Source organism: Choristoneura fumiferana, chromosome 4 (assembly GCF_025370935.1).
Source record: "Choristoneura fumiferana chromosome 4, NRCan_CFum_1, whole genome shotgun sequence".
NCBI lineage: Eukaryota > Metazoa > Arthropoda > Insecta > Lepidoptera > Tortricidae > Choristoneura > Choristoneura fumiferana.
Window position 1 is genome coordinate 15,047,536 of NC_133475.1, and position 24,360 is coordinate 15,071,895.

The 24,360-nt window shown below is 36.2% G+C and overlaps 1 protein-coding gene and 2 pseudogenes across 4 annotated transcripts in view; 2 read left to right on the forward strand and 1 right to left on the reverse strand.

Annotated features, from left to right (window-relative positions):
- Positions 1-830: 830 nt before the first annotated feature.
- Positions 831-1,884, forward strand: LOC141427198 (uncharacterized; annotated as a pseudogene).
- A 3,672-nt stretch (positions 1,885-5,556) lies between these two features.
- On the forward strand, positions 5,557-13,135 carry LOC141427200 (transcription initiation factor TFIID subunit 13-like; annotated as a pseudogene).
- A 1,097-nt stretch (positions 13,136-14,232) lies between these two features.
- Positions 14,233-24,360, reverse strand: part of LOC141427542 (uncharacterized) — a 60,474-nt gene continuing 50,346 nt past the window's right edge. For all 4 annotated transcript variants that reach the window (XM_074087082.1, XM_074087081.1, XM_074087079.1 and 1 more), the window contains 4 exons: positions 23,351-23,505; positions 19,120-19,249; positions 17,050-17,231; positions 14,233-16,164 (listed from right to left, as the gene is read on the reverse strand). In XM_074087082.1, the coding sequence (XP_073943183.1) occupies positions 16,049-16,164; positions 17,050-17,231; positions 19,120-19,249; positions 23,351-23,505 (583 nt within the window). In that variant the 3' untranslated portion in view covers positions 14,233-16,048. The remainder of the gene's footprint in view (positions 16,165-17,049; positions 17,232-19,119; positions 19,250-23,350; positions 23,506-24,360) is intronic.

Genomic DNA, 24,360 nt, shown 5'->3' on the forward strand with positions numbered 1-24,360 from the left:
TCAGATCAAAAAAATACCTCTACTTTTTATAGCAAAACTCTTAACTCCCGATTTGCTTTTTAAATTTTTCAAGTAAAACTCTTAACTCCAAAATTTCCAGGTTCAGGTTATTTAAAAAAAAAATAGGTCTTAACAATCTGACGGCTAAATTTAATTTAACATTATGTAAAAAAAAACTTAGCAAGTCTTCATGCAAAATTTTTGGTAGTGAAGTTTTTTGTGTCTCCTGTAAAATTTGATGAGATTGAGTTACGAGGTTTGCGATTTAGGCCGACGATGTATCGTTATAAAATATCGATGTATCGTATGATGTATCGATACTTGAAAATATCGGATCGGATCGTGAAACCCTAAATGCAAGTATTTATTTTTGCTATGAAGACAACCGGCCGTGGATGACACTATTTACCGGTCTTACAATACCGACTTGATATTTCGCGTACACGCCCGTAGAAGCTCTTGTCAGTTTGTCACCGTTTATTTTGTGTGGCGCAAGTATGGCGTGAACACGAAATATCGGGTTTGGTTTTTCCATGTCGGTATTATCCGTGCCGATAATTAGTGTCACTCTTTAAACGTGCGTGTAAGAGGAAGGGGAAGGGGAAGTATTATTAATTTTGGGGACTCATCATAGGTGAAAAATATAGCTTAGCTAGCGAAAAAAGGCGGGAACCTTTGAGAGGGAAAGGCGCGAATTTCCAAAAGAATTATTTATAATTATTAATAACTCTGTATATATCGTATATTTTTAGGTGTAAATATCTGTACATACTTACGGATAAGTGTGTAAATATTACATAAGCTATAATGGGACGGGAGAAATCTAAAAAACGGAAAAAAAAGAAGGTGCTGAAGACAGAGGGTCCTCCGCCGAGGACTCCGATTATGAAAACGATGCAGATAAGTACAGGCCGTACAAGGTAACAAATTATTCTCGTAAATATCCAGAAAATTCACAGAGGCGAGACTTCGTTGTGTTCCTCACACACCAATGCGCCGACAAGCCGTTTTCGGATGGCGATAAAGTAACTTGTCCAGGCCATAAGAAAATACGCCATATCGGGAGTGCTACATCTGAGGCCTATGAATAAATATAAAGTGGCTATAACATTCGATTTGTCAAACAATGCCAACACGTTTTTAGGTCACAACAAATTCCTAGACGAATTGGGGCTTAACGCCTCAATCCCCGCAGCAGACACAGAAGTTACTGGAGTTGTAAAAATCTGTCCCAGTTGGTTTATCGATAAAAATATATTCGCAATGATCGGCAGCTCACGAAACGTCATCCAGGTGCGGCGATTCATGCGCAGGGTGAGGGCAGATGGGGGGAAGGTCGCGTATATTCCCACGCAGACTGTCGCAGTAACGTTTGCCTCTACCCAGCTGCCTGAGTACGTGTACCTGGACTCATGGAGACACGAGGTGACTCAATATGTCCCTCCAGTTAAGCAATGCTTAAAGTGCCAACAGTTTGGACATATTGCTAAATTTTGCAAAAATAATGAGGTTTGTTCTATCTGTTCCGAAAATCACAAATTATAAGGCCTGTGGCGCCGACAAACAAAATCCAGTTTGCGCCAACTGCAAGGGTAAACATATTGCAATTTCCGCGTCTTGTCCTATTAAAAAAACAAAATAGAAAGAAAACAAAATCAAATCCCGAACTGCAGCCTATGCCGATCTATTTAATGAAAAGTCTTTCCCCAACTAGCTGCTAGGACAGCTGAAACCTACTTAGAGAATATGCTTAAATCTCAATCATTTTTAAATATGATCACGCAAGTGATCATAAAGCTAGTAGCTAATAAACGAATCGCCTATAAATACAGAAACAATACGTGCAGCGTTCCAAGGTACGATAAGAGGGAACGCTCAATCTAAAGCATAATGAACGCCCTCAAAATCGTACATTGGAACGCTCAGAGTATACTCCACAATAGGCACGAATTTACAAACTTTTTATATCAAGAATATATAGATATTGCGATCATTTTGCGAAACCTGGTTAAAGCCTCATCTGAGGCTAAAGGTCCTGGGTTTAACATAGAGCGCAATGATTGTGGTAACAAACATAATGGTGTATGTATTTCTGATACATAATAGTATTGCATATAACAAAATTAACACATTTTTTGATGACCTCTCTTCAAAATATTTGTATACTCAATATCTGTTAATAGTAAACAAATTAGTATAGTAAGCTTTTATAGCCCTACAAATTGCAACCCAGTTTTTGAAAAAACAAAATTTGAAAATTTCATTAAATTTCTATACCCGAACCCATGATAATCGCAGGAGACTTTAATGCTCATCACACGTCTTGGGGTTGTTGTTTTCTACTTCATCACGTGGTCGTACTGTGTTAGATGTTGTTGATGATAATTTTCTGGTACTTTTAAATGATGGTACACCCACTACTGTGGGCTCTATGACTTGGCGTCCTAATGCGTTGGATCTAGCCATAGTTTCTCCATCGTTGGCTCCTCTTTGTACTTGGTCAGTCCACAGATCCTCTGGGTAGTTATCATCTACCTGGAATAATCAATTTGGTTCTAAATAACATGTAAATAATTTTGTAAATAATAACGTAAATGGAGTACATTTGCCCACTCACCCCATTTTAAAATGGTGAATTGGCAAATGTATGCCGAGAAGGTGGAGTGTAAGGTTAAATAACTTTCAGTTCGACTCTTACACGCCTCTTGAGGCCTACAATTTGTTCACGAATATCTAATGTGTGCTGTCACAGAGTCCATAACCGAATCATAAAGGTCCACAGTCCCATGACAAATAGTCCTAATCGTTTTTGTACTGTTAGAAAATCTAAGAAAAAATCTAATCTTCCATGGTGGAATGATAAATGTTCCACAGCTGTTCAAAACTCCAAACAGGCGTACATCAATTTTAAACAAAATTTTACATTAGAAAATTACCTAGAATTTAAGAAACTCCAAGCTAAGAAAAAACTTGTTATTAAAACAGAAAGACAAAATTCTTGGGCTGATCTTTGCACTTCTTTTAATCGTTTACTCCATTGTCAGTAATTTTGGCGCTTCATGCGCAAATTCAATAAGACTTATGTTCCTCGACACTCTAATAGTAATCATGAATGGATTCTAGATTTCTTGCAAAAATATACTCCTGATAGTGTGGAAAATGTAAGTAGTTTGTCTCTTGAATCCCCTTCCAGCCCGCACAATGATTATATCATAAACTTATTTACCCTTGAAGAATTGAAATCTGCAATATATTCACGCAGGGATACTTCGTTTGGTTTAGATGGAATTTCATATATGATGTTCAAGAAACTGCCAGAGAGTTGTCTGATTATATTACTAATATTTTACAATGCACTTTGGACAAAAAACGACATACCACCTGAATGGACAACTGATTGCATCATTCCTATATTAAAATCTGACACCTAGGTTTTAATCCAGACTCTTATCGTCCTATAACATTGACATCATGCGCAGGAAAAGTCTTTGAACAATTACTAAGCAGCGTCTTGAATATTATGTAGAACATAATGGATTGCTTCCAAACAATCAGTATGGTTTTCGTAGAGGTCGTTCAGCACGTGAAAGCATATCTTTGTTTCATTTAGATATACTGAAAAGCATCAAAAATAACAACAAACTTATTTCAGTGTTTTTTTGATATTACTGGTGCTTTTAACAATGTAAATATTGATATTTTATGTACAGAACTGTTAAATATATGTATTCCACTTAAAGTTGTACAGTGGATTTCAAAAATTTCTATCTTGTAGAAAAGTGTTTGTGAAGTATGATGGTGAATTGTTTGGTCCTCGACTCTTCCATAGGAGTTTGTCAGGGTGGAATTTTTATCCCCTCTGATCTTCATTCTGTATATACGTCGCTTAAATTTGGTAATGGGTCCTAATATCAAAAATTTACAATTTGCCCGATGACCTGTTTGTAATTTATCTGGAAATAATTCTAACACAATAATAAATAACTTAAACTTAGCATTAACAAAACTCCATAATTACCTCTCTTATTTAAATCTCGCAGTTAATCCATCTAAGTCTAAAGTTGTCGTTTTTGGTCTAAAATCTAAAGCTACTTTGCCCTCTTTATTGTATAATAATACACCTCTGCCAATAGTCACAGATACAATTTTTTGGGTGTCATATTTTGTCACAATTTATCCTGGAAAAAATATGCTGAGCATTTAGAAGTCAAAGCCAATAAAGCTTTTAATATCCTTAAGTCATTGCGTGGTACAAAATGGGGGGCTGACCCCAAAATATTACTTATGCTTTATAAATCTTTAGTTCGCAGTCATTTTGAATATGGGTTTATGTGTTTTGCTTCAGAACCATAAAATTATAGAGAGTTTAGAAAAAATTCAAAATAAGTGCATGCGCGTTGTGACTGGAGCATTTAAAACACTCCTATTGTTTCATTACAAGTAGAGTGTAATCTCCCTCCAGTAACAATAAGACTTGCATATTTGAAGGAAAGATTTATTGTAAAACTACATGCTGAATGTGACAACCACCTTTTAAAAAGAACTCTTGAATATTAATCTATTGCCTTTCCAAAAATCTTTTTATGTTTTGCAGGGCCTATCTGAATTTAGCAGTTTTTTAAATCAAATTAGTATACATAAAAGCAATAACCACTTACCTTGTTTCGATGGGCCTTAATGAAAGTAAATTTAGTCCTATAATGTTGTGATTGATAATGGTCTCTCCAGAAAGGAACAAGTATATGAGAAATTAGCTTCATGGAATGGTTTTAAATTCATTTATACAGATGGATCTAAGAATGAGTCTAGTGTATCTTCAGCTATATACAACTCCGAAACAAAATGGGTCTTGGTTTCAAAATAGACAAACATGCTAGTATTTTCACAGCTGAGGCATTCGCTATTCTTTGTGCACTGAAGCACATATCAAGGCAAAAAGAGGCATGTAAATGGGTAATTGTCAGTGATAGTATGAGTGTATTAAAAGCTATAAAAATATAAAAGTAAAATCTAATACAAAATTATTTAATTTTCTAATTAAAGATCTTTGGTCTGAGCTTCACTTAAAAAACAAATTTGTTATCGAATTCATGTGGACTCCTTCACATATAGGCGTATCTGGTAACGAAAATGTAGATTTCTTGGCTCAGTCAATTGCAAACTCTCCTCCATCTATTGATGTTAGTTTTGATGTCCTACTCCCATATACTGATGCTATTCCAATACTGAAACAAAGAATGTATGTTCAGTGGAAAAAACAATGGGATCATGTTTGTGCAAGTAGAAAACAAGGGTTCTTGGTATGCTGCCTTAAATGTAAACTTACAATCTGTATCTTGGTTACGTAAAGGTAATATCTATCGTAATATAAGCTTTTACAGCACAATCTGTCGTCTTAGGTTAGGTCATTTTCGCCTCATCATCATTTGCATCGTATGAAAATTATAAGTGATCCTCGTTGTGAATTGTGTCAGTCAAATGAGGATCAAACCATAGATCATATAGTCATCATATGTCTATCATTGTTCGTCTTTCGGCATTCAGCGCCTTGTGCTGATGGACGAATTAATCCGCATTTACGGAGAACCACATCTGTCCCGCTCTCTGTTCAAGAGCTGTTAAAGAATCATTCTACATATGAACCACTGTACAACTTCATTGTATCAACAGTAAAAAGAAATATAATTTTGTTTCATTAATGTACAAAGTTATAATATTGCTTCATTCTTTGTATATTCCTAATTTTCTATCGTTTCAGTGAGTGTAGGTTAGTTTAAGTAATTGGTAAATCAACTGACAGGCGTCAAATCAGAGCTGTCAGACTATTTCCTTACAGGGATTTTCAAAGGATCATCTATGTAGGTTACATAGAATTTTAAAATAATTATCTTGTATTTCTGGATTGAATATTTATACACCGGACTTGACTATACTGAAGAAGTTTTATTGGATGTGACAACATAGAAAGCAAACACTGAAGAAGTTAACTGGATAAGACAATATAGAAAGAATACTAAGAAGTTTAATTGGAAATGAACATTGAAAGAAATACTGAAGAAGTTTTATTGGATATGACAACGTTGGGAAAGAAAAATATTGAAGAAATTTTATTAAATTGACATGGAAATAATATATCGAAGTTGAAATAAATTATAAGTATTAACTGATGACGAGGCGATATGGTCCCTGACTTTAGCCTGTCCGAACGGACGAATTAAAAAAAAAAAAAAAAAAAATTAATTTTGGGTGGGTGACAGTGACACTTTCATATTTATTTTTTGTACTTATATCAAAGAGTATAAGTACCTATGTACTTATATACTTTTAATGTACTTTCTTGTATTATACTCAAATTGTACTAGTTGTACTTCGTCGCATCAAGTAGAAACACAAACTTTCCTCTACAGGTACTAATACTTTTTGCACAAACTATACAGAGAACTAAAAGTCAAAAGTTGTGGAAGCTAAACTTTTGTTCTGTTCACCCAATTCATCGATTCAATTATAAATCAGGCCGTTCCACTGTATGCAGTCGCTTGCTTTTTAACTCAGTTCATAAGAAAACAGTCTCTGGCGCTAACGGTTTTGAAAAAAACATAAAACAGTGATAAAACATGACTACTCCTACCCTGATGCCCCTGAAATTTTGAGCAGGTTAGTGGTATTATTTAGCTATTTTCTTTTAATGATTAATAAAATAAATAAACACTATCACACGACATTTGACACCAATTGATCTAGCTAGTCTCATGGTAAGCAGAGCTATGGTGAAAATATTGTTTATGTAGTGAGCAGCTCATCCACTTCTGCTTTTAGTTCTGCTAAGAAGCTAAACAAATTTTGTGTCTCGTAAGTATTACTTAAGCTAAGTGTTTTTAATAATAATAACTATTTACAGTTTGATGATGAAGAATCAGAACAACAACTGGGGCAACAGCTTCAGGACGCAAGAGACTGTTCAGTAAAGAACTTCGCTGCATGATGTATGGGTTGGGGATGATCAAAATCCTTACACAGAAAGTGTGGACTTTTTAGAGGATTTGGTTATAGAATTTTTGACGGAAACAACTCACAGGTAGGTACACATTTAAACATCTTATTTTTTGTGAATGTTAGATTTATAGTCAATTAATCACAGTATTAATCTTCATATATGCATTGATGAGGAGTATTTTACAAGCTTTAATTTAGTTTCACCTGTCCTGTTGTCTGTCTGTAGTCCAATCTTGCAAGTTAAGTTTTACCAACTTCCAGTAATCAGATTGACTTGAAATTTGGAATACTTATGTAAATTGTGTGACAATACAATATTCTGGTAGTGACATCCTGGTAGTCCGGCCAGGATCGTCTACACAGGATGGAACTCTTCAACGGTTAATGGCATCCACTTGAATTTGGTATGCCAATGCAGTTAGGGTGACAATGTAAGTAAAGTCGACAAAAAGTACAGTCAGCAAATAAAGCTTGTATTAAATATGATTTTTTTTACCAAAAACTCAAGTTAAATTTAATCCACTAGCCAGTTTCGGATTGAGCTGAAATTTTGCATGCATGTGAAAATCAAATGACAATGCAATATTATTATGACATGGAGAGTTTCTGATGATGAAGCTGGATGGTGGCCATAAAAACTATGTAATGAAACAATACAAATCCATCGAGTTTGGATTTGTTTTATTTGTCTTAACAAGTACTTTAGTGCTAAATGCTAACCAGGGTCTGATGGTGGAGCTGGAAGGGGCCATAGGAATTAAGTAATAGAGCGACACAACCCATCGAGTTTGGGCTTGTGGATTCGCCAGGATGATTACTTTGGTGCTAGATGGTAGCTAGTGTCTGATGAAGTGATGATAGAGCTGGAAAACGCCGCTACGCGTACGATTATGCTGTTGTTAATTTTGCATCAAAATACTAAAAAGTAAAAATAAAATAATATTAAAAGAAAAAATATTTTTAAAAACACTTTTATTAATTGTAAATATAAAGAACTAAAAAGTTAAAAATAAATAATTAAATCAGATAAGAAATATATCTACCTATAGGTACATTGTATTACATCTTTTTTTTTTTTTTTACTGGATGGAAAACGAGCAAGTGGGTCTCCTGATGGTAAGAGATCACCACCGCCCATAAACATCTGTAACACCAGGGGTATTGCAGATGCGTTGCCAACCAATAGGCCTCAGATGGGATACCTCAAGTGCCAGTAATTTCACCGGCTGTTTTACTCTCCACGCCGAATCACAACAGTGCAAGCACTGCTGCTTAGCGGCAGGGTTAGCGAGGAAGATGGTGGTAGCAATCCGGGTGGACCTTGCACAAGGTCCTACCACCTGCAAAGTTTTTATCACAGTCCCATCCATTCTAATATTATAAATGCGAAAGTGTATGTGTTTGTATGTTTGTCCGTCTTTCATGTCCTTTATCATTACCTTCTTTATTTCTCTGGCCGTCATGATGTACCATGCTTTTGTTTATAATAATTGAAGGGATGGTTACAAAAACAACATAACTAACATTTTTGGCAGATTTGAGTTATTGGTATCATAGTGGTGCTTTATGAAGGAGCTACAAGTAGTGCAAATGATATTGTCAAAATGACCCCATTTCTCCAAATTGTTTCCTTAAAATATAACTATTTCACAAAAACTACATGACTACATTATTTTTATAGGTAGTGATGGCAATATAGCAGCGGATGTGAGGATTAATAAAGTCCACATAATGAAGTAAAATAAGCCTGTAATTCTTACATTAGGAAGACGGTTCCTAGGCAACTTTGCTTTATTTTCGCATGAAAACACACATAACTAACTTTACAAAAACTGCATAAGTGACAAACCTATTTTACTATTTTTTTCAACAAATACTGGTCTTTGAAATGTGTATTGGTATATTTCTGAACTATTGACCACTTACTAAAATCACCTTTAAAATAATTAAGTATGTAAAAAGACTAATTTTTATTTTTTTTGTAAACATGCCTTCAATGAGGGCTATCGTTTTTTTGTCTCACTAGATGGCGCACTGTTGCGTGAGGTTTTTAATAAAAACAAAGTTTAGATTAAAATCATATTTAATAAATACACTTAAAACCGTACCATAAAAATATCGAGCATGCCACAGTGTTGCGTAGTCCCCGTTTTTTTCGTAAAAAAGGGAGGACAAAGGTTTCCGAAAGACAAAACTGTCTCAAAACACAGACATTCATTACCCTGGAACGCATATTTGCCATAATTCATTTCAGATATTGCAAAATATTCACAAAATTATTCTAATTATAAATAAACCCTCATAGCTCACCCAAAAACTATGGAATTTGACATTTCGGAGCGCTACACTATTTTCCCAAATACAATGTTTTTTATGAAATGAAAAAAATCATCTCTTTCTGCGACAAAAGAGGAAAACTGTTTTTGTTATTTGGTAAAAAATATTTTACAGTAAATAAGTTTGAATGTTTTTTGCGAAAAAATAACTAAAATTTGACCCGACCATGAGACCTCCACCTATATCATGGCTATAAAGGTGGATTCGCCCTTGATTTTAAATAAATTTTGATAATTTCTGGATGCTTTAAATTAAAATGGTGTATTATTTATTTCAAATGGATATGCTGTAGATCTAGGAGCATGTCTATGCTATCTATGGCGTGCAACACTGGTGCTGCTTCGGCTCGTAATAAGATAGTCAGACAATTAGCTTGTAGCTGCGTACCCAACCTAGAAGTTTGCCTAAAAATGTAAGGTAAAAATGATTATATACTTTATTTACAGAGCTATGGAAGTTGGTAGAACAGGCAGGGTTCAAGTGGAAGACATAATATTCCTGGTGCGAAAAGATCAGCGCAAATATGCTCGTGTTAAAGACCTGCTCACAATGAACGAAGAACTCAAGAAAGCCAGGAAAGCTTTTGATGAAGTCAAATATGTTGGTACGTAACATACGTCAAGTATGTACATATGTTGAAGAAGTGCACATTTGACTTCATTACTTTTGTTTTGCCTTTTTTTAACTATAATTTGATTGACACTTTTTTCTTTGTGTTGTGTACAATTTTGATTTTGTTTTTTAAAGTTATTTTCTAAAATTGTAGAAGATCAGCAATAACAATGATGGCCGAACAACAGACAGCTTGCTTCTAAGGCTGATGCAAGTAATAAAATTATTATTGATGCAATGCTTTTGTGTTTGCATGTGTGCTAATATTATGTTGCATTGTTTGAGTTTTGTGTTTTACTATTAGATGCTACTATAGAAGCAACAGTATAAAAAAACCATAGTACTTACCTTGGTTTTACATTCCAGGCTTAGGGTTAGTTTGAAGTTGAACCTAGGATGTCATAAATATGAAACTTGTTTTGGATTATGTTATAGTTTCAGCTACGCATTTTACAATTTTAGGAATTGTAATAAGAAAATTAAAACAGTAAATAATGTAGCTGGCCAAAATTATGCCCTAAGATGTCCCATTTAGAACGCAACTTGAAACTAAAATCTATTAAGCCAGAATCAAAATAATCCCGTTTTTGGTTCTTGGCAACTGTGGACAAATGTAAGAAGAAACATAACTTTCCTTTAAAATTCTCAAGATCTCCGAGTAAATTTTGAGCATAACATCAAAAACTGCATTTTTCTGGTCAAATTGTCTAAGCCTTAAGGTTTAAGGAGATCAGAAACATCCTTGGTTTAACCTGCATTGCTCTTTTTGCTAGGTACATACGCTATCTAAGCCATTAATTGCCCCAGAAAAATAGTTTGTTTTGTGCAAAATATATGTATACAAAGCTTTTTGCTTTTTATGTCGAAATACGTATTTATTTTTTAATGGTTTATTACAATAACTCATCCTTGAGTTAAGATTTGGATTGTCGTTGTGTTAATTGTAATCAGTTCCAAAATTAATTGATTTTTTTTTAGTATAAGAAACATATATTTTTTTTCATCACTACATTGATAACTATGTTAGTTAAATAAATTTTACAATTGCACTTTTCATTTTTTTTTCACAAATTTAAGATGTATTCATCAAATTCATAATATTAAGAACATGGAACATTTTCTCAAAATAATATTGGACTATTGCACTGTAGCGTTGACTTTTTATGGCCACATAGGAAAGAAGCACCTTGGGTATTAACATTACATTATGGGCTAACAATCAGTCAAATACCAGTTTAGTCAGATGATACTTGGTAAACAACTGTTTTTGTTAACTATTTCCCAACTTGACTGCTTATCAGCCCACTTAAAGTCGAATAAGTTAATGTGCCTAACCACCTTCCGTAGTAAATCCACACAAAAATGGGGGATATGTATCACTTAAGTAAACTTAAAATAATCAAGTATTATAATTTTCAGAGTGAAGTCGACCTCCCGCAGAAGTGATTTTTGAGTAAGTAGTAAAATATAATACCTATAAGGAAAAATTTGTGACCGAGCGAAAGTCCAGTTTTGATTTCAGACAATTCATGACCGAAACTTCGGCTTCACCGAAACTCTTTATTTCTATATTGTCGCGCGTCAGTCAGGTGACAAAATGTAATAGCCAGTTTAGTGAGGCATATTATCCTTCATTAAAATATTTACTTAATGAGAACTATTTTAAATGGCCATGAGGTGTGTAAAAAAATATACACTAAAAAAGAACACTCGTTTCAAAATCTTGCTGTCATCACATGCCTTTCGACGCACGTTGCCAGATACGCAAATTTCCAGCATCAAAAGTCTGGCAAAATGCGTGTATGTCAAATTACGCGTTTTACCAGATTCGAGAATCGCCAGCAAAAAAATTCTGGTAATTTGAGTATAAACGTGACTTGGACATAGACGAAAATATATTCGCATTTTAGAACCAGTAGGGCCGCCGTGTTTTATTTTATAATTTACAAGCGAAAGTTCACATTCTATCATGTCGGAATAGGTAGCTAATAAATAATAACAAAGTATAATACGTAAATTTATTATGGAATAAGCACTTTTTAAACAAAATAATCAACCAACGAAAAAAAAAAGCGGCCAAGTGAGAGTCGGACTCGCCTATGAAGGGTTCCGTTTCCATAGCAGCAAGTAACATAATATAAAAGTTTCCTTTACTTTACGATTTATGACGTATTAAAAAAAACTACTTACTAGATCTCGTTCAAACCAATTTTCGGTGGAAGTTTGCATGGTAATGTACATCATATATTTTTTTTAGTTTTATTGTATGATGTTACAGGAGGGGGGGGGGGACACACATTTTACCACTTTGGAAGTGTCTCTCGCGCAAACTATTCAGTTTAGAAAAAAATGATATTAGAAACCTCAATATCATTTTTGAAAGACCTATCCATAGATAACCCACACGTATGAGTTTGATGAAAAAAAACATTTTTTTTGAGGAAGTTGGGGAACCCCCAAAATGTATTGTTTTTTTTTTTCTATTTTTGTGTGAAAATCTTAATGCGGTTCAAAGAATACATCTACTTACCAAGTTTCAACAGTATAGTTCTTATAGTTTCGGAAAAAAGTGGCTGTGACATACGGACGGACGGACAGACAGACATGACGAATCCATAAGGGTTCCGTTTTTTGCCATTTGGCTTAAATGGCGCACTTTGAAATCATAACTATGGCAGGCACGACACGCCTAAATTAATAATTTTGCAAAACTCATTTTTTTTAATAACTTAAGCGGAGTTATTGTATTTCTCTGAAGTTTTTTTAGTATTTTTTGGTACAATTTGTCTAAACCAATATCAATTTTTCTTCGGTGGTATTTTATGTCTGGTATTTTGCGTTACAGTTTTATGGCAATTGACGTATGTGGCAATTTGCGTGTTATACTTTGGCTAATTGCGTGTCTGGCAATTTGCGTTACAGGCTCCTGGCAAATTGCGTATTAATAGTTTGGTAAAATGCATATCTGGAAATTTGCGTTTCTGGCAATGTGCGTCGAAACAAAATTAACATAAATTGTTTTTTTTTTCTGTTCCAGTTTACAGAACATGATGATGCTTTTAAGTACCTAAGCAGAAAATTAAAACAGAAAGTTTACCTGTATAAGAAGATTGAAGTGATAAATTTGAATAGTTATTAAATGTAACGAGAGATAAGCAAATTGAATAAATAAAGTTTATATGTGATCCCATTCTATGTTTGTTTTTATTTAGTACAATGAAAACAATCATTAATTATTGCTCAAGATCGTTTATTTGTGCGTTCTAAAATACAAATAAATAAGCAAATTTTGCAATAGGTAATTATTCAAATATACAATACAAACAAACAAAACACAAGTGATTTTTTTCCTCATATAAATGAAGCTGACAAAAGTACAATTAAAATGCATAAATAATACTTAGTTAAAATAATCAAATGGCTAGCGGGACCTTCTAATGTGTACATACATACTTGGCTAATATAACAAATTAATGAGAAATTAATCAACACAATTGTAACATCTAAGTACCTAAACCTAACTATCTCCTTTGTATTTTCTAACCAAGAGCTTAAGATTAACAGAAGTTGTCAATAATCAAATTTGGCTTGTAGATAATATGTCAATAATACATTTCCAAGCTGAAAACTTCTTACACAATAAAATAAGTTAAATACTTAATATAATTTAAAACAAAAACGGCGATATAACTATGTGAACGTACAACATCAGTGATTTCTTAGTGTAGATATAAATAAATAATTTTAGAAGATTTCACAATTCAGGCGACTAGACCTGGGTCTGAAACAGCCATGTATCATTAAACTTTGGTTATTTAATTAATGTCACAACATTTTTATAGTTTATGATATATTAATTTATAAATATATAGGCCATGAATGGCGGCAGTTACCGGTTTCCTAATGTAAACTAAGCTCTGACAGATTAATATCGTTAAATACCGAACACCAAGCCACATTTGCGCCTATAGATAGGTCGAATCTGAGACTGAATACTATAGGCCCTGGGGCACACAAGAACTTAGGGCCCTTTTGGAAATTAAGGGAACGAGAGCAAAATCAGCTATTATAACTTTTTGTCGGATTAAAACAGAAAAAAAAGTTAACTATTTCATCCACCATCCCCATCCACCAGTGCCGGGGGCTCTGGGCAAGGGCCCCGTGACCCGTGGGACCTTATGGTAGACGATATTGAATTTGCCGCCGACACGTCGCGAGACATTATGTAATTTGAACATTGAATTAGGTATAAACAATATTCATTAGTTTCAACCAGCGTGCAGCGTGCAGCGCAAATCTGTCTGACCCCGGCATTACATTGAAACTTGAAACGAGATTTAGAGGTAAATACACCTAATATAATCAATAGTTATACCTTATATTATAATATTGTGCTTGTGACCTTAAATCTACCCGTTATTTAATAAATTATGAAACATTAAGGGGCTGTTTCACCATCCATTGATTAGTGTTAACTGGCGGTTAGGTGTGATGCCGTCTTTATTTGTTTTGTTCGAATAGACGGAGACGGCATCACATTTAACCGTCGGTTAACGCTAATCAATGGATAGTGAAACAGCCCCTAAGTCTATAAAAATGGAACAATTCAATTTTTTTAAACATCACAATGCATTAGGGCATTAGGTCTCACCTTTTAAAATGTATAAATTACCTTTGGTAACAGTTCTAGAATTCAAAGTATTATTTTATTCATACATTTGTATTAGAAAAAGCCCAAAACCGAAGATAACTTTGTCATTAGGAAAAATTAAGATTAGCTGATCGTATAAAATGTCAAACATATCTTTCAATATTTTATTAGGCTTTTTTTGGGTGAAACAGTAATAATTCATGACAACTTCAAATTTATCAGAGCAAAGCGGCATCGCATAGTGCATCTTTTTCTTACTACTAGTTTAGTAAGAAATGGAATTATTCGAACAATAAATATGTTCAGGTAACAGCGGGATCAATGCTATCTAAATACCTATCAAAATTGGTAATATTAATATGCAAATGATTCAAATGCTCCCAAATTGAGCGTTATGAATTTGACACCTTTTATGGCAAATTGGCAACACCTAAATTAATTTACGCATTTGATAATATAGAGAAACAAAGTATGTAGTTTTGAAACATTCTAATCTACGGGATCTCACTAAAAAGTCTCTACATACAATTATTTCTACTATGAACTGTAAAGTTCGTAAAGATCTTAGATCAGATAAAATTTGTATAATTTTCGTAACAGCCAAATTTAAGGCAAGCAATCCTGTAAATTAATTTACTAGGTTTGACTAAAGATACTAGGTGACAAAGTCAAACGTTTAAAGATTGGAATCTTATTTTTTCTAGGTTTACTTTATAAAGAAGTTTCTGCGTATTCGTGTTTCTTATCTAACGGTTGTTTTGTGTGATTTATTTGATAATAGCTACTTTATCTTAAGCCGTCCTTGCTTGTAATATTTGATATTATGGCAGTTTTAAATTCAAAAACGTAACAGGTATATTCTTCTTTGTATAATTTGTTTTACAGGTTGTATTTTATATACCTACATACAAATACATTGGCAGTGGCTGCAGTCTACAAGTTTTGTCTCTTTTTTGATGTAACCAAATGATGAATTAAAATTACTGTATAAAATCAGTAAGTAATCTTATTTTCTAGATAGTGATCAGGGAAGTGAGCTTGCGATTGTATATTCTTTTGTGATTTGGACATTATAATGTTTTTTTTCACTGTACTTGGATTTCAATTCGTTCGCTTACATGTGTTTCGCTCATCTGTTTAACAGGTCTAAGACTTGTATCCGTAAAATACTTGATCGAACTTACTTTTACGAAAAATGCGTAACCTAAATTTATTTTCCCGGAATTTTAAAGACAAAAAGTGTTAGGTACTTTTTAGAACATTTTATGAAGAACTCGTCAAGTTAACTTTGAAAGTCGCTTTAAAACTTGCGTGTACCTAACTATCACCACCGACAATCTAGTATGACATAATTTTCGAAACAATCCACCAGGCTGATATGATAAGTTTTCGAGTAAGCGGTTTTTCGGTCAAAATAAACTCGGTCAAGCGATAAATCGGGCAAATAGCGTTGCTTTAGTCGGTGGGTGGGTCCATGGCGGCGACGATGGCTTTCATAACAGCAGCGGCGGCGAGGGCGGCGTGTGGCTGCCAATCCTTGCCGCGCGTTCCATCGCGGTAGTCCGATATACCTGTAAACAAGTTTTGCACTTGTTCAGTGACATATTTTTAACGACCAAGGAAGAAACCTTAATCTTAGACCTTAATAGTCGCTGGCGGCAGATGGATGCGAGGGGCTGAAGACAGAGTGTTGTGGCGCGACATGGAAGAAGCCTATGTTCAGCAGTGGACTGCTGTAGGCTGACGATGATGATGATGAAGGAAGAAAAAGATGGCATTGAGGAATTGTGAGAGGGAAAAAAACATACGTAAACGGTTCCTTACGTTCTCTTCGTTTTTTTCTGCATTAGAAGGAGATAAACAATCTTATATTGTAACTAGCTTTTTCCCGCGGTTTTCTCGTGAATCTAATAGATTAGGTAGTGTATTTAAATTCCTAGCTTTTTAAAATTGTTATGAGAATTCCTTAAAAATACAGGATATGGGGAGGCCCATGTCCAGCCGTGGACGTCTTTCGGCTGACATGATGAAACAAAGTTCCCGCCAAAGTCACCCTGTTGGGACGCTGGATAACATCCATCCAAAGCAGGGTTTCTTAAAGTGGGCCTCTTAGGGGCCCGTAGCACGTGTATCAGAGGTCCGTAGGTCAGTCTGTAAACATATCTACTTAATAGAAAATATCCAATAAAAAAATATTTAACAGGGGGTCCATGAAATTGTTTAAATTGTGAAAGTGGTCCGTGACTGCGATAAGTTTAAGAAAGCCTAATCTAAAGTCCGGTCGCGGAGAACCTTTCACGATGTGTCTCTGTCGCTCGCGCGTAAATATTTGCCGTCGCGCTCACCCACATGAATTTGTACGAATGCGACGCCAAACACGCGCGAGTAACAGATACGTGAAGGTCATTGCGCGAAATTCTTCGTGCCCCGCGACCGTACTTTAGAACGTTACATACCTCTGACGGAAACGAAGCAGTCCTTCCTATTGCCGACGACGCTGTCGAGCACAGCGTCGAGCTCGCAGTCGTAGGCGCGGGCTCGCGCGCGTGCGGCGAAAGCGGCGCGCGCCTCCCCCGCCGCCGACACCGCGCGCCCCCCCGCCACCGGCGCGCAATGCACTCGCAGCCCGCCGCGGTCCCTGCAAACACATCATCACCATCATGACAGCCGAAAGACATTCACTGCTGGACATAGGCCTCCCCCAAGGCTCTCCACTCAGACCGGTGTTGGGCTTTCCGCATCCACGCAATCCTGCAATCTTAACCAGATCGTCGCTCCATCTTGTTGGCCGACCGATAGCTCGGCTCCCAGTCCGCGGACGCCATTCGAGAACCTTCTGACTGCATCGGCCATCAGTCCTGCGAGCGATGTGCCCCGCCTACCGCCCAATTTCGCAATTCTTCGGGCTATGTCGGTAACCTTAGTTCTACTGCGCAGCTGCGACATCTCAACATAATCTCGGCCTATATACGTTCCATTGCAGGTTGCAGGGCATAGGCCTCCTCTCAGGATGAGAGGGCTTGGGCCGTAGTTCCCACGCGGGCCCAGTGCGGATTGGAAACTTCACGCACACCATTGAATTGGTTGGTTGGTGTGTGCAGGTTTCTCACGATATTTTCCTTCACCGTTGAGCTCGTGGTAAATTTCGAATGTAATTTCGCACAAATTTCGAAAAACTGAGGTGCGCGCCCAGGCTCGAACCCATGACCCTCTTCTTGAGAGGCGCTAGGCCACCACGGCTTTTTTTTTTCAACCACATCGTCCCACTATAATATTATAGTAGATGAAAACCTGGCTTCGCTCGGGTAAAATTAAGTAGTTTGTAAAAAAAAATTTTTTGTCACTAAAGACTATCGCTATTTTCCTTACACCTATTTAAGTTGATGACTAACTGTCCGACAATAAATAGCAGAACAAGATTACTGTAGAGGCCGGGAAGTAGGGGGTTGCCGGCCAAGAAGATATAGATAGGGATGCGAAACCCAGGAAATATCGTGGTCTCTATGCATGCCGGATGAAGTGCATTTGTACCTACAAAATTTCATGTCTCCTAACTCAGTTGCGTAAGATTTTTGGTTTTTACGAAGTATTCCGAGCCCGAGGGATTAACAGGACAATAAAAAGTAGCCTTGGTGATATTTCAGAGATCCAGCTATTTACTTGCACATCTCATAGCCGCTTCAGGGGAAAAAGGGTACCAAATACACATTCACAAACTATCATATTTATTTATACCTTACTAATATTTGCCTGCGACTTCGTCTCCCAAGAATTCGTTTATCACTATTCCGCGGGAACTACGCAATTTTCCGAGATAAGAAGTTCCAAGGTCTCAAACTACCTCCAAATTAATTTTTATGTGAATCGGTTCAGCCGTTAAGCGTGAAGAGGTAACAAACAGACAATTACTTTCACATTTATAAGATGTTTAGAACGGCCCAATGTTAATCAAGCAAAAGGTGACAAAGATGACGCGCATCAAAGTTCGGGAGTGTGGGGCCCGTAACGTCACGCCGAGCTGATGTGTTGCATCGTGCCTATATATATATGGCCGTTACTACTTAAAGATATATTTATTTTTTTATTATGAAATATCTTTATTAAATTTAATTATTTTGTACAATTAAAGAGTTAACATACAAAAAGAATTAATCTAAAAAATCTTTACTAACTATTACTATTAGCAATATACAGTCAAAAAGAATAAAAAAAAAAAAACTAACCTAAAAATCCGCTCCCTGCATCGTGCCCGGTTCAAAAGTCCCGATTATCCCGGCAGCATAGCCTCTCTGTACAGCAATGGACACCTGTTGAACCAGTCACGATCCAGACCGGGGATCGCACCCCCTATCCCTGAGACGACGACCCAAGTCCCTAAACAAATCAAGGGCCTCCGAACCCCAGGGCCCCGCTGTCTAAACCAGATATAATTGAGTATGAATAGGAGTTTAATTTTATTACTAATGTCCATGGCTCGCTAATGTCTTACTGTGCGATGAAAACTTCGATGCCTAAGGATTACTTACACTTGATCGCCTTGAGGAGCGGGGTGAGACACCTCAATGAAGGCGCCGTTCCCGACGTCTACGCAGAGGCGGTCCGTGGAGCCCGCGGGAGCGTCCCAACGCCCCGGGACGCCACGCAAGCGCTGAAGACCTAGAAACAGGGACATGGACACATAAGAACTCTGCTACTAGAGTTTATGGGCGTTATCAAAGAAAAGTGTACCATTTCTTTCAAAATGCATTTAATTTTTACAGGTTAATTGTATGAGTCAGTTTTGTGACGCCCATACCGAGTGTAGGAAAAAACCGGCCAAGAGCGTGTCGGACACGCCCAAAGTAGGGTTCCGTAACCATTACGAAAAAAATAAGTAATATTTTTCTAAGGAAGGAACCTATCCAACCCCCACTAATAGGGTTGGACGAGAAAAAAAAATCACCCCCACTACGTCTATGGGGGGTACCCCAAAAAATTTTTTTTTGAGTTTTTTATTGTACTATTTTGTCGGCATGGTTTACATATATATTAGTGCAAAATTACAGCTTTCTAGCACTGAGAGTCCCTGAGCAAAGCCGCGGACGGACAGACAGACAGACACACGGAAGACATGGCGAAACTATAAGGGTTCCGTTTTTGCCATTTTGGCTCCGGAACCCTAAAATACGTCACAAAACGGACGTTTTTGTTTAGGATTTTTTTTCAAACTATCGGAATCGATTTTGCTCTTGAATCTGTACAGTGAAAGCCATGTTTTTTTTTTAAATTGAAAAGAGAATGCTCTTTTAAAAAGTTTTTTTTTGTGAAAATGCTCTTACCCGCCGCTTCACTCACAAAAACCATTATTCCTATATGGTCCATTACAAGCGGAGGGGACTCCATATGGACTCAGTTTAACGTACAGTCACCAGCACCAATATCTGACACAACAATGCGTGCATAAATATCTGATATGGCTCTATTTCTAGGGCCGGAAGGACGTGTCAGATATTTTTGCACACTCCGCTGTGGCAGATATTAATGTAGGTGACTGAACTACACCGATCGGTTGTATAGAAGTAGGTAATTTTAGGATTGATGCCCCACTTTTTGAAAAAGCTTTATAACTCAATAGTTCATCATTTTATAGCAAGGCGCCCGATGCGCATGATAACTATGACCCTTAATCTATTATTTTACTGTACTTGTTTTGACATGTCGTATATATTTCGTGTAAATCGCACTTTTTTTTGACCCCTTATAAAAATGAGATAGATGCCTACCGTGGGGGATAGACGACTCGGCGGCAAAAACGGGTTAGAGGATAGATGCCCTTTTAAATCAATAATGATAAAATCACAAAAAAAAACATATTAATCCATGTAGCCTAAGCTTCAGTGCTACCAAATTAATTAATAAAAGACAGAAATTATAAGAGAGTCCAAAGTTATTCGAACACAAATACTTACGAATATAATTTCCACGCTCTCTGAGGTCCCGCCGCGGAAGGTTTTGGCACTATGACGAAACGCGTGCGCTCTTGCTCACGATGGCAGCAGTACCGAGGTTTGCGGGGAAGGCGCTTGCTATTATGTGGTGGAATTTTAGTCCCACAGTTCTGCTACTAGCCGAAAATAAAATCGAGGCATCTATCCTACTGGGGCATCTATCCTGGAATTACCTACTTTCGCCGAACCTCTACGAAGTTGATCGATGTAAGTTAAATTGCGTCCGCTGCGTTCGCGGTGTTTGGTTTAGGATTAGGCATAGCGGTTCGATTGAAATTTTGGGATTCTACGAAATTACCACGATGATGATTATCGATACTTAATATTATGAAGAGGAGAGATTTTGATGTTTGTATTTTTGGATGTTTGTTACGAATTAACTAAAAAACTACTAGACCGATTTTAAAAATTCTTTCGCTATTAGAATGCTAAATTATTCCAAAGTGCCTTAGGCTATATTTATTACCAGAAAAAATTAGGGTTCCGTACTAAAACTTCAATAATGTAACTAAAGTGTAAAAAAAGTTGCAATGAAACATCTTTCATCGCATGCGCTGTGGAAACTATATATTGATGATAAAACAAAAAGTAGTCTACGATATTAAAGAATATATTCATATTTACAAAAAACTATAACTACTTTTTTACACATTTAAAGTTGACAGAAATGCCAACTAAAATCAGACCATGTTATCCATACCTTTGTATTAATCCTTATCCAAATAAATAATTTTATATTCAAGACGGTTTCAATTGCTGTACATTACTTTTTGAGTTATTCAAATCGGACATTCCATTCAAAAGATATTACGAAATTAAAAAATCAATCTAACCAAAAAATGCATTTAGGTACTCTACGTTGCCGCACCCCGGCTCCTGGGAAAATGGAGCTAAAATATGTGTGAGGTGCCCTTGATTAGAGGCCTTTTTAGAGTTCTATACCCAAAGGGTAATAAAAACGGGACCCTATTACTAAGACTCCACGGTCCGTCTGTCTGTCTGTCAATAGGCTGTATCTCATGAACCGTGATAGCTAGACAGCATATTCATTCACTTTAAAAATAAATAATTAAATTAATAAAATAATTATTTTTATACAGCAAACGTGGTTTTTTTTTGCCGTTTTATGCTATATTCTAATGTTGTATAGGTGTGGAACCCTTCGTGCGGGAGTCCGACTCGCACTTGGCCGTTTATTTATTTATTTTGCCCGTGCCAAGCCGGGGCCGGTCGCTAGTTAGGTAATATAGTCAAAGTATTAAGTATCACACACAACATGGTTGACTAATAACCAGTTATGCTACAAAAATAACACTGGCAAACACTGGTAATATAGAATAGAATAGAGTAGAATTGATTAATTTGGCGTTAAAAAAGTTTGTACATGAAATTTTAATCTAAATATAACATACAACAGTAATATCGTATGGGTATTTTACGAGACATGCTTTAGGAAGTAAATAATAAATAATCATGTAATATTGTCAATACTGAAAGTTTCAAATGCTGGCAATGCCATGAATGGATAACAAGGAAGCATAATAATAATGATTCAGACTGATTTACACACATATATTCCCCTTGCAAACAATATTATGTTTCCTGTTCCGTTTTGTCTAAATATAGTTTACCTTTATTCGGACTTTGAGGATTTTCGGACACATAAAATATCCTTTGGGAGCGTAGGTTCGGATCCTACCGGCTGCGCCATGTTAAAGATGTGGTGTTAAAATAAACTAAATGAGACTTCTGTCTTAACCATACTTTGTCAATTTCTTCATATTTTTAACCGACTTCAAAAAAGGAGGAGGTTCTATGTTCCAATGTTTGTTTTTTTTTATGTATGTTCGCCGATTACTCAGTCAATTGTGGACCGATTTTCAAAATTCTTTTTTTATTCGAAAGGGTACTCTTCTGAGGTGGTCCCACTGTCACCAAGTCAAGATCTGATGATGCGATCCTAGGGAAATCGAGGGCAAACCTCAAATTTTATAGGTACACCTATGGCGATTTTGGCATTTTTAACATTGAAATTTAACATTGGCGATTTTAGCATTGAAATAAGCATTTACATTCAGAAAGTATCATTTGGTAAACTGGACCTGATGAAGAAGACCGTAGATGACCAATGGAACTCGTCAAAGCTAAGTAGTGCGCGCTCATCTATAAACGATCATGATTAATATACCTAGATAAGCGACTAAGAAGGAGCTTTAAGTTAATGATTCTTTCGAACTGATCTGATGCTGAAGCCGGAAGGTAGGCAACGGAACTCTGTTATAAAACAACGAACCTAAGCCGTGTTTGGGCTTAATGGAATCGTTGTAAGATGTTCTGTGGCTACGAATCACTAAAAAGTGAGAAAAAAAGATTTTTTTTTTACAAAAAAGTAAAGCTGACTCCAAAAAAAAAAAACGGAAAATGAAACCGACTACAAAACCCTTGAAAATATTTTTCTAGGTACCTACTAGCTCGAAGTCGGTCAGATAGACGACTATTGTTCCATTCCTGCTGGCTCGTGCAGAGGCACCGACATCGAGCTAGTAGGTACCTAGAAAAATATTTTCAGGGGTTTTGTAGTCTGTTCCATTTTCCGTATTTTTTTTATTTTTTTGGAGTCGGTTTTACTTTTTTGTAAAAAAAAAAAACTCATAAAAGATGTTGGGGCGGGCATCAGAATAGTTTCTAATATTTTTCTGCTAATACTATGGTACAATAATGTATAGCCGCAAGCGGGAGTTGTTAGAGTTATTACGTTATGTATTCATACCTTCATCAACGTAAGAGTCCCATGGCGCTTGTGATTGGGCGAGACGAATCGCGATGTCTTGCAGCAAGAAACTGGCAGGTTTGTATGGTTTTATTTCATAGTCCCATCCACCTTTCTCGTTCCGCTCTGCTTTCTCACAAAACACGTACACACTCCTGGAAAAGGAATTAAAATATGAATTTATTATATTTGCAATCAAAAAGAATATATATATATATATGTGGGATGCTAGCATGCTCTAGATAGGGACGAGTGGCGGAAAAAAGGGGACGCCTTTGCCCCGCAGTGGGACACTTTAACAGGCTAATTACTTTTTACTTTTCATGCTCATAAACTTCGTATTTATGCTGGATCTACGCGACATAAAATGACTTCTTATGCTCTAGTGCATAAAGTGAAATCTTCGTCTAAGACCAAGGCAATCAGATGTAAACAGCCACCAGCAAATAATTTTCTACACATCTTTTTAATAATTTTTATTTTATAAAAAAAAATATAACAAAAAATTTAACCGGCTACAAAAACCATGAAAATATTTTTCTACTATTCTGAAGTCGGTCCGTGCCTCACGAGCCAGCAGGAGTGGACCTATAGTCATCTACCTCACCTACGCACTGTATGTTGGGCTTCAATCACTCCTGCTGGCTCGTGCTGAGGCTCGGACCGACTTCAGACTGGTAGAAAATTATTTTCATGGTTTTTTTTTGTAGTCGGTTCAATTTTTCGTTAAAAAAAATAATTTCCACGCTTTTTAGTGTTAATAATCTAAGATACAATAGTTTAATATCAACTGCTCGTCACCTTTTACGAAAGATTGCTTTTCCGATGCAGAGACGTTCATTATTGAGGAGTCCTGGTGCTTCACAACCCATTTTACCGTATGCATTACGAGGAGCATACATTGCTTAGCAACTGTGTTAAAGTAATTAAAATTCAACCCGTGAAATACTTGTTATTGAGTAGTACCTAACTCCGATGGTCAAAAAAAAAAACAAATCGGTTCATAAATG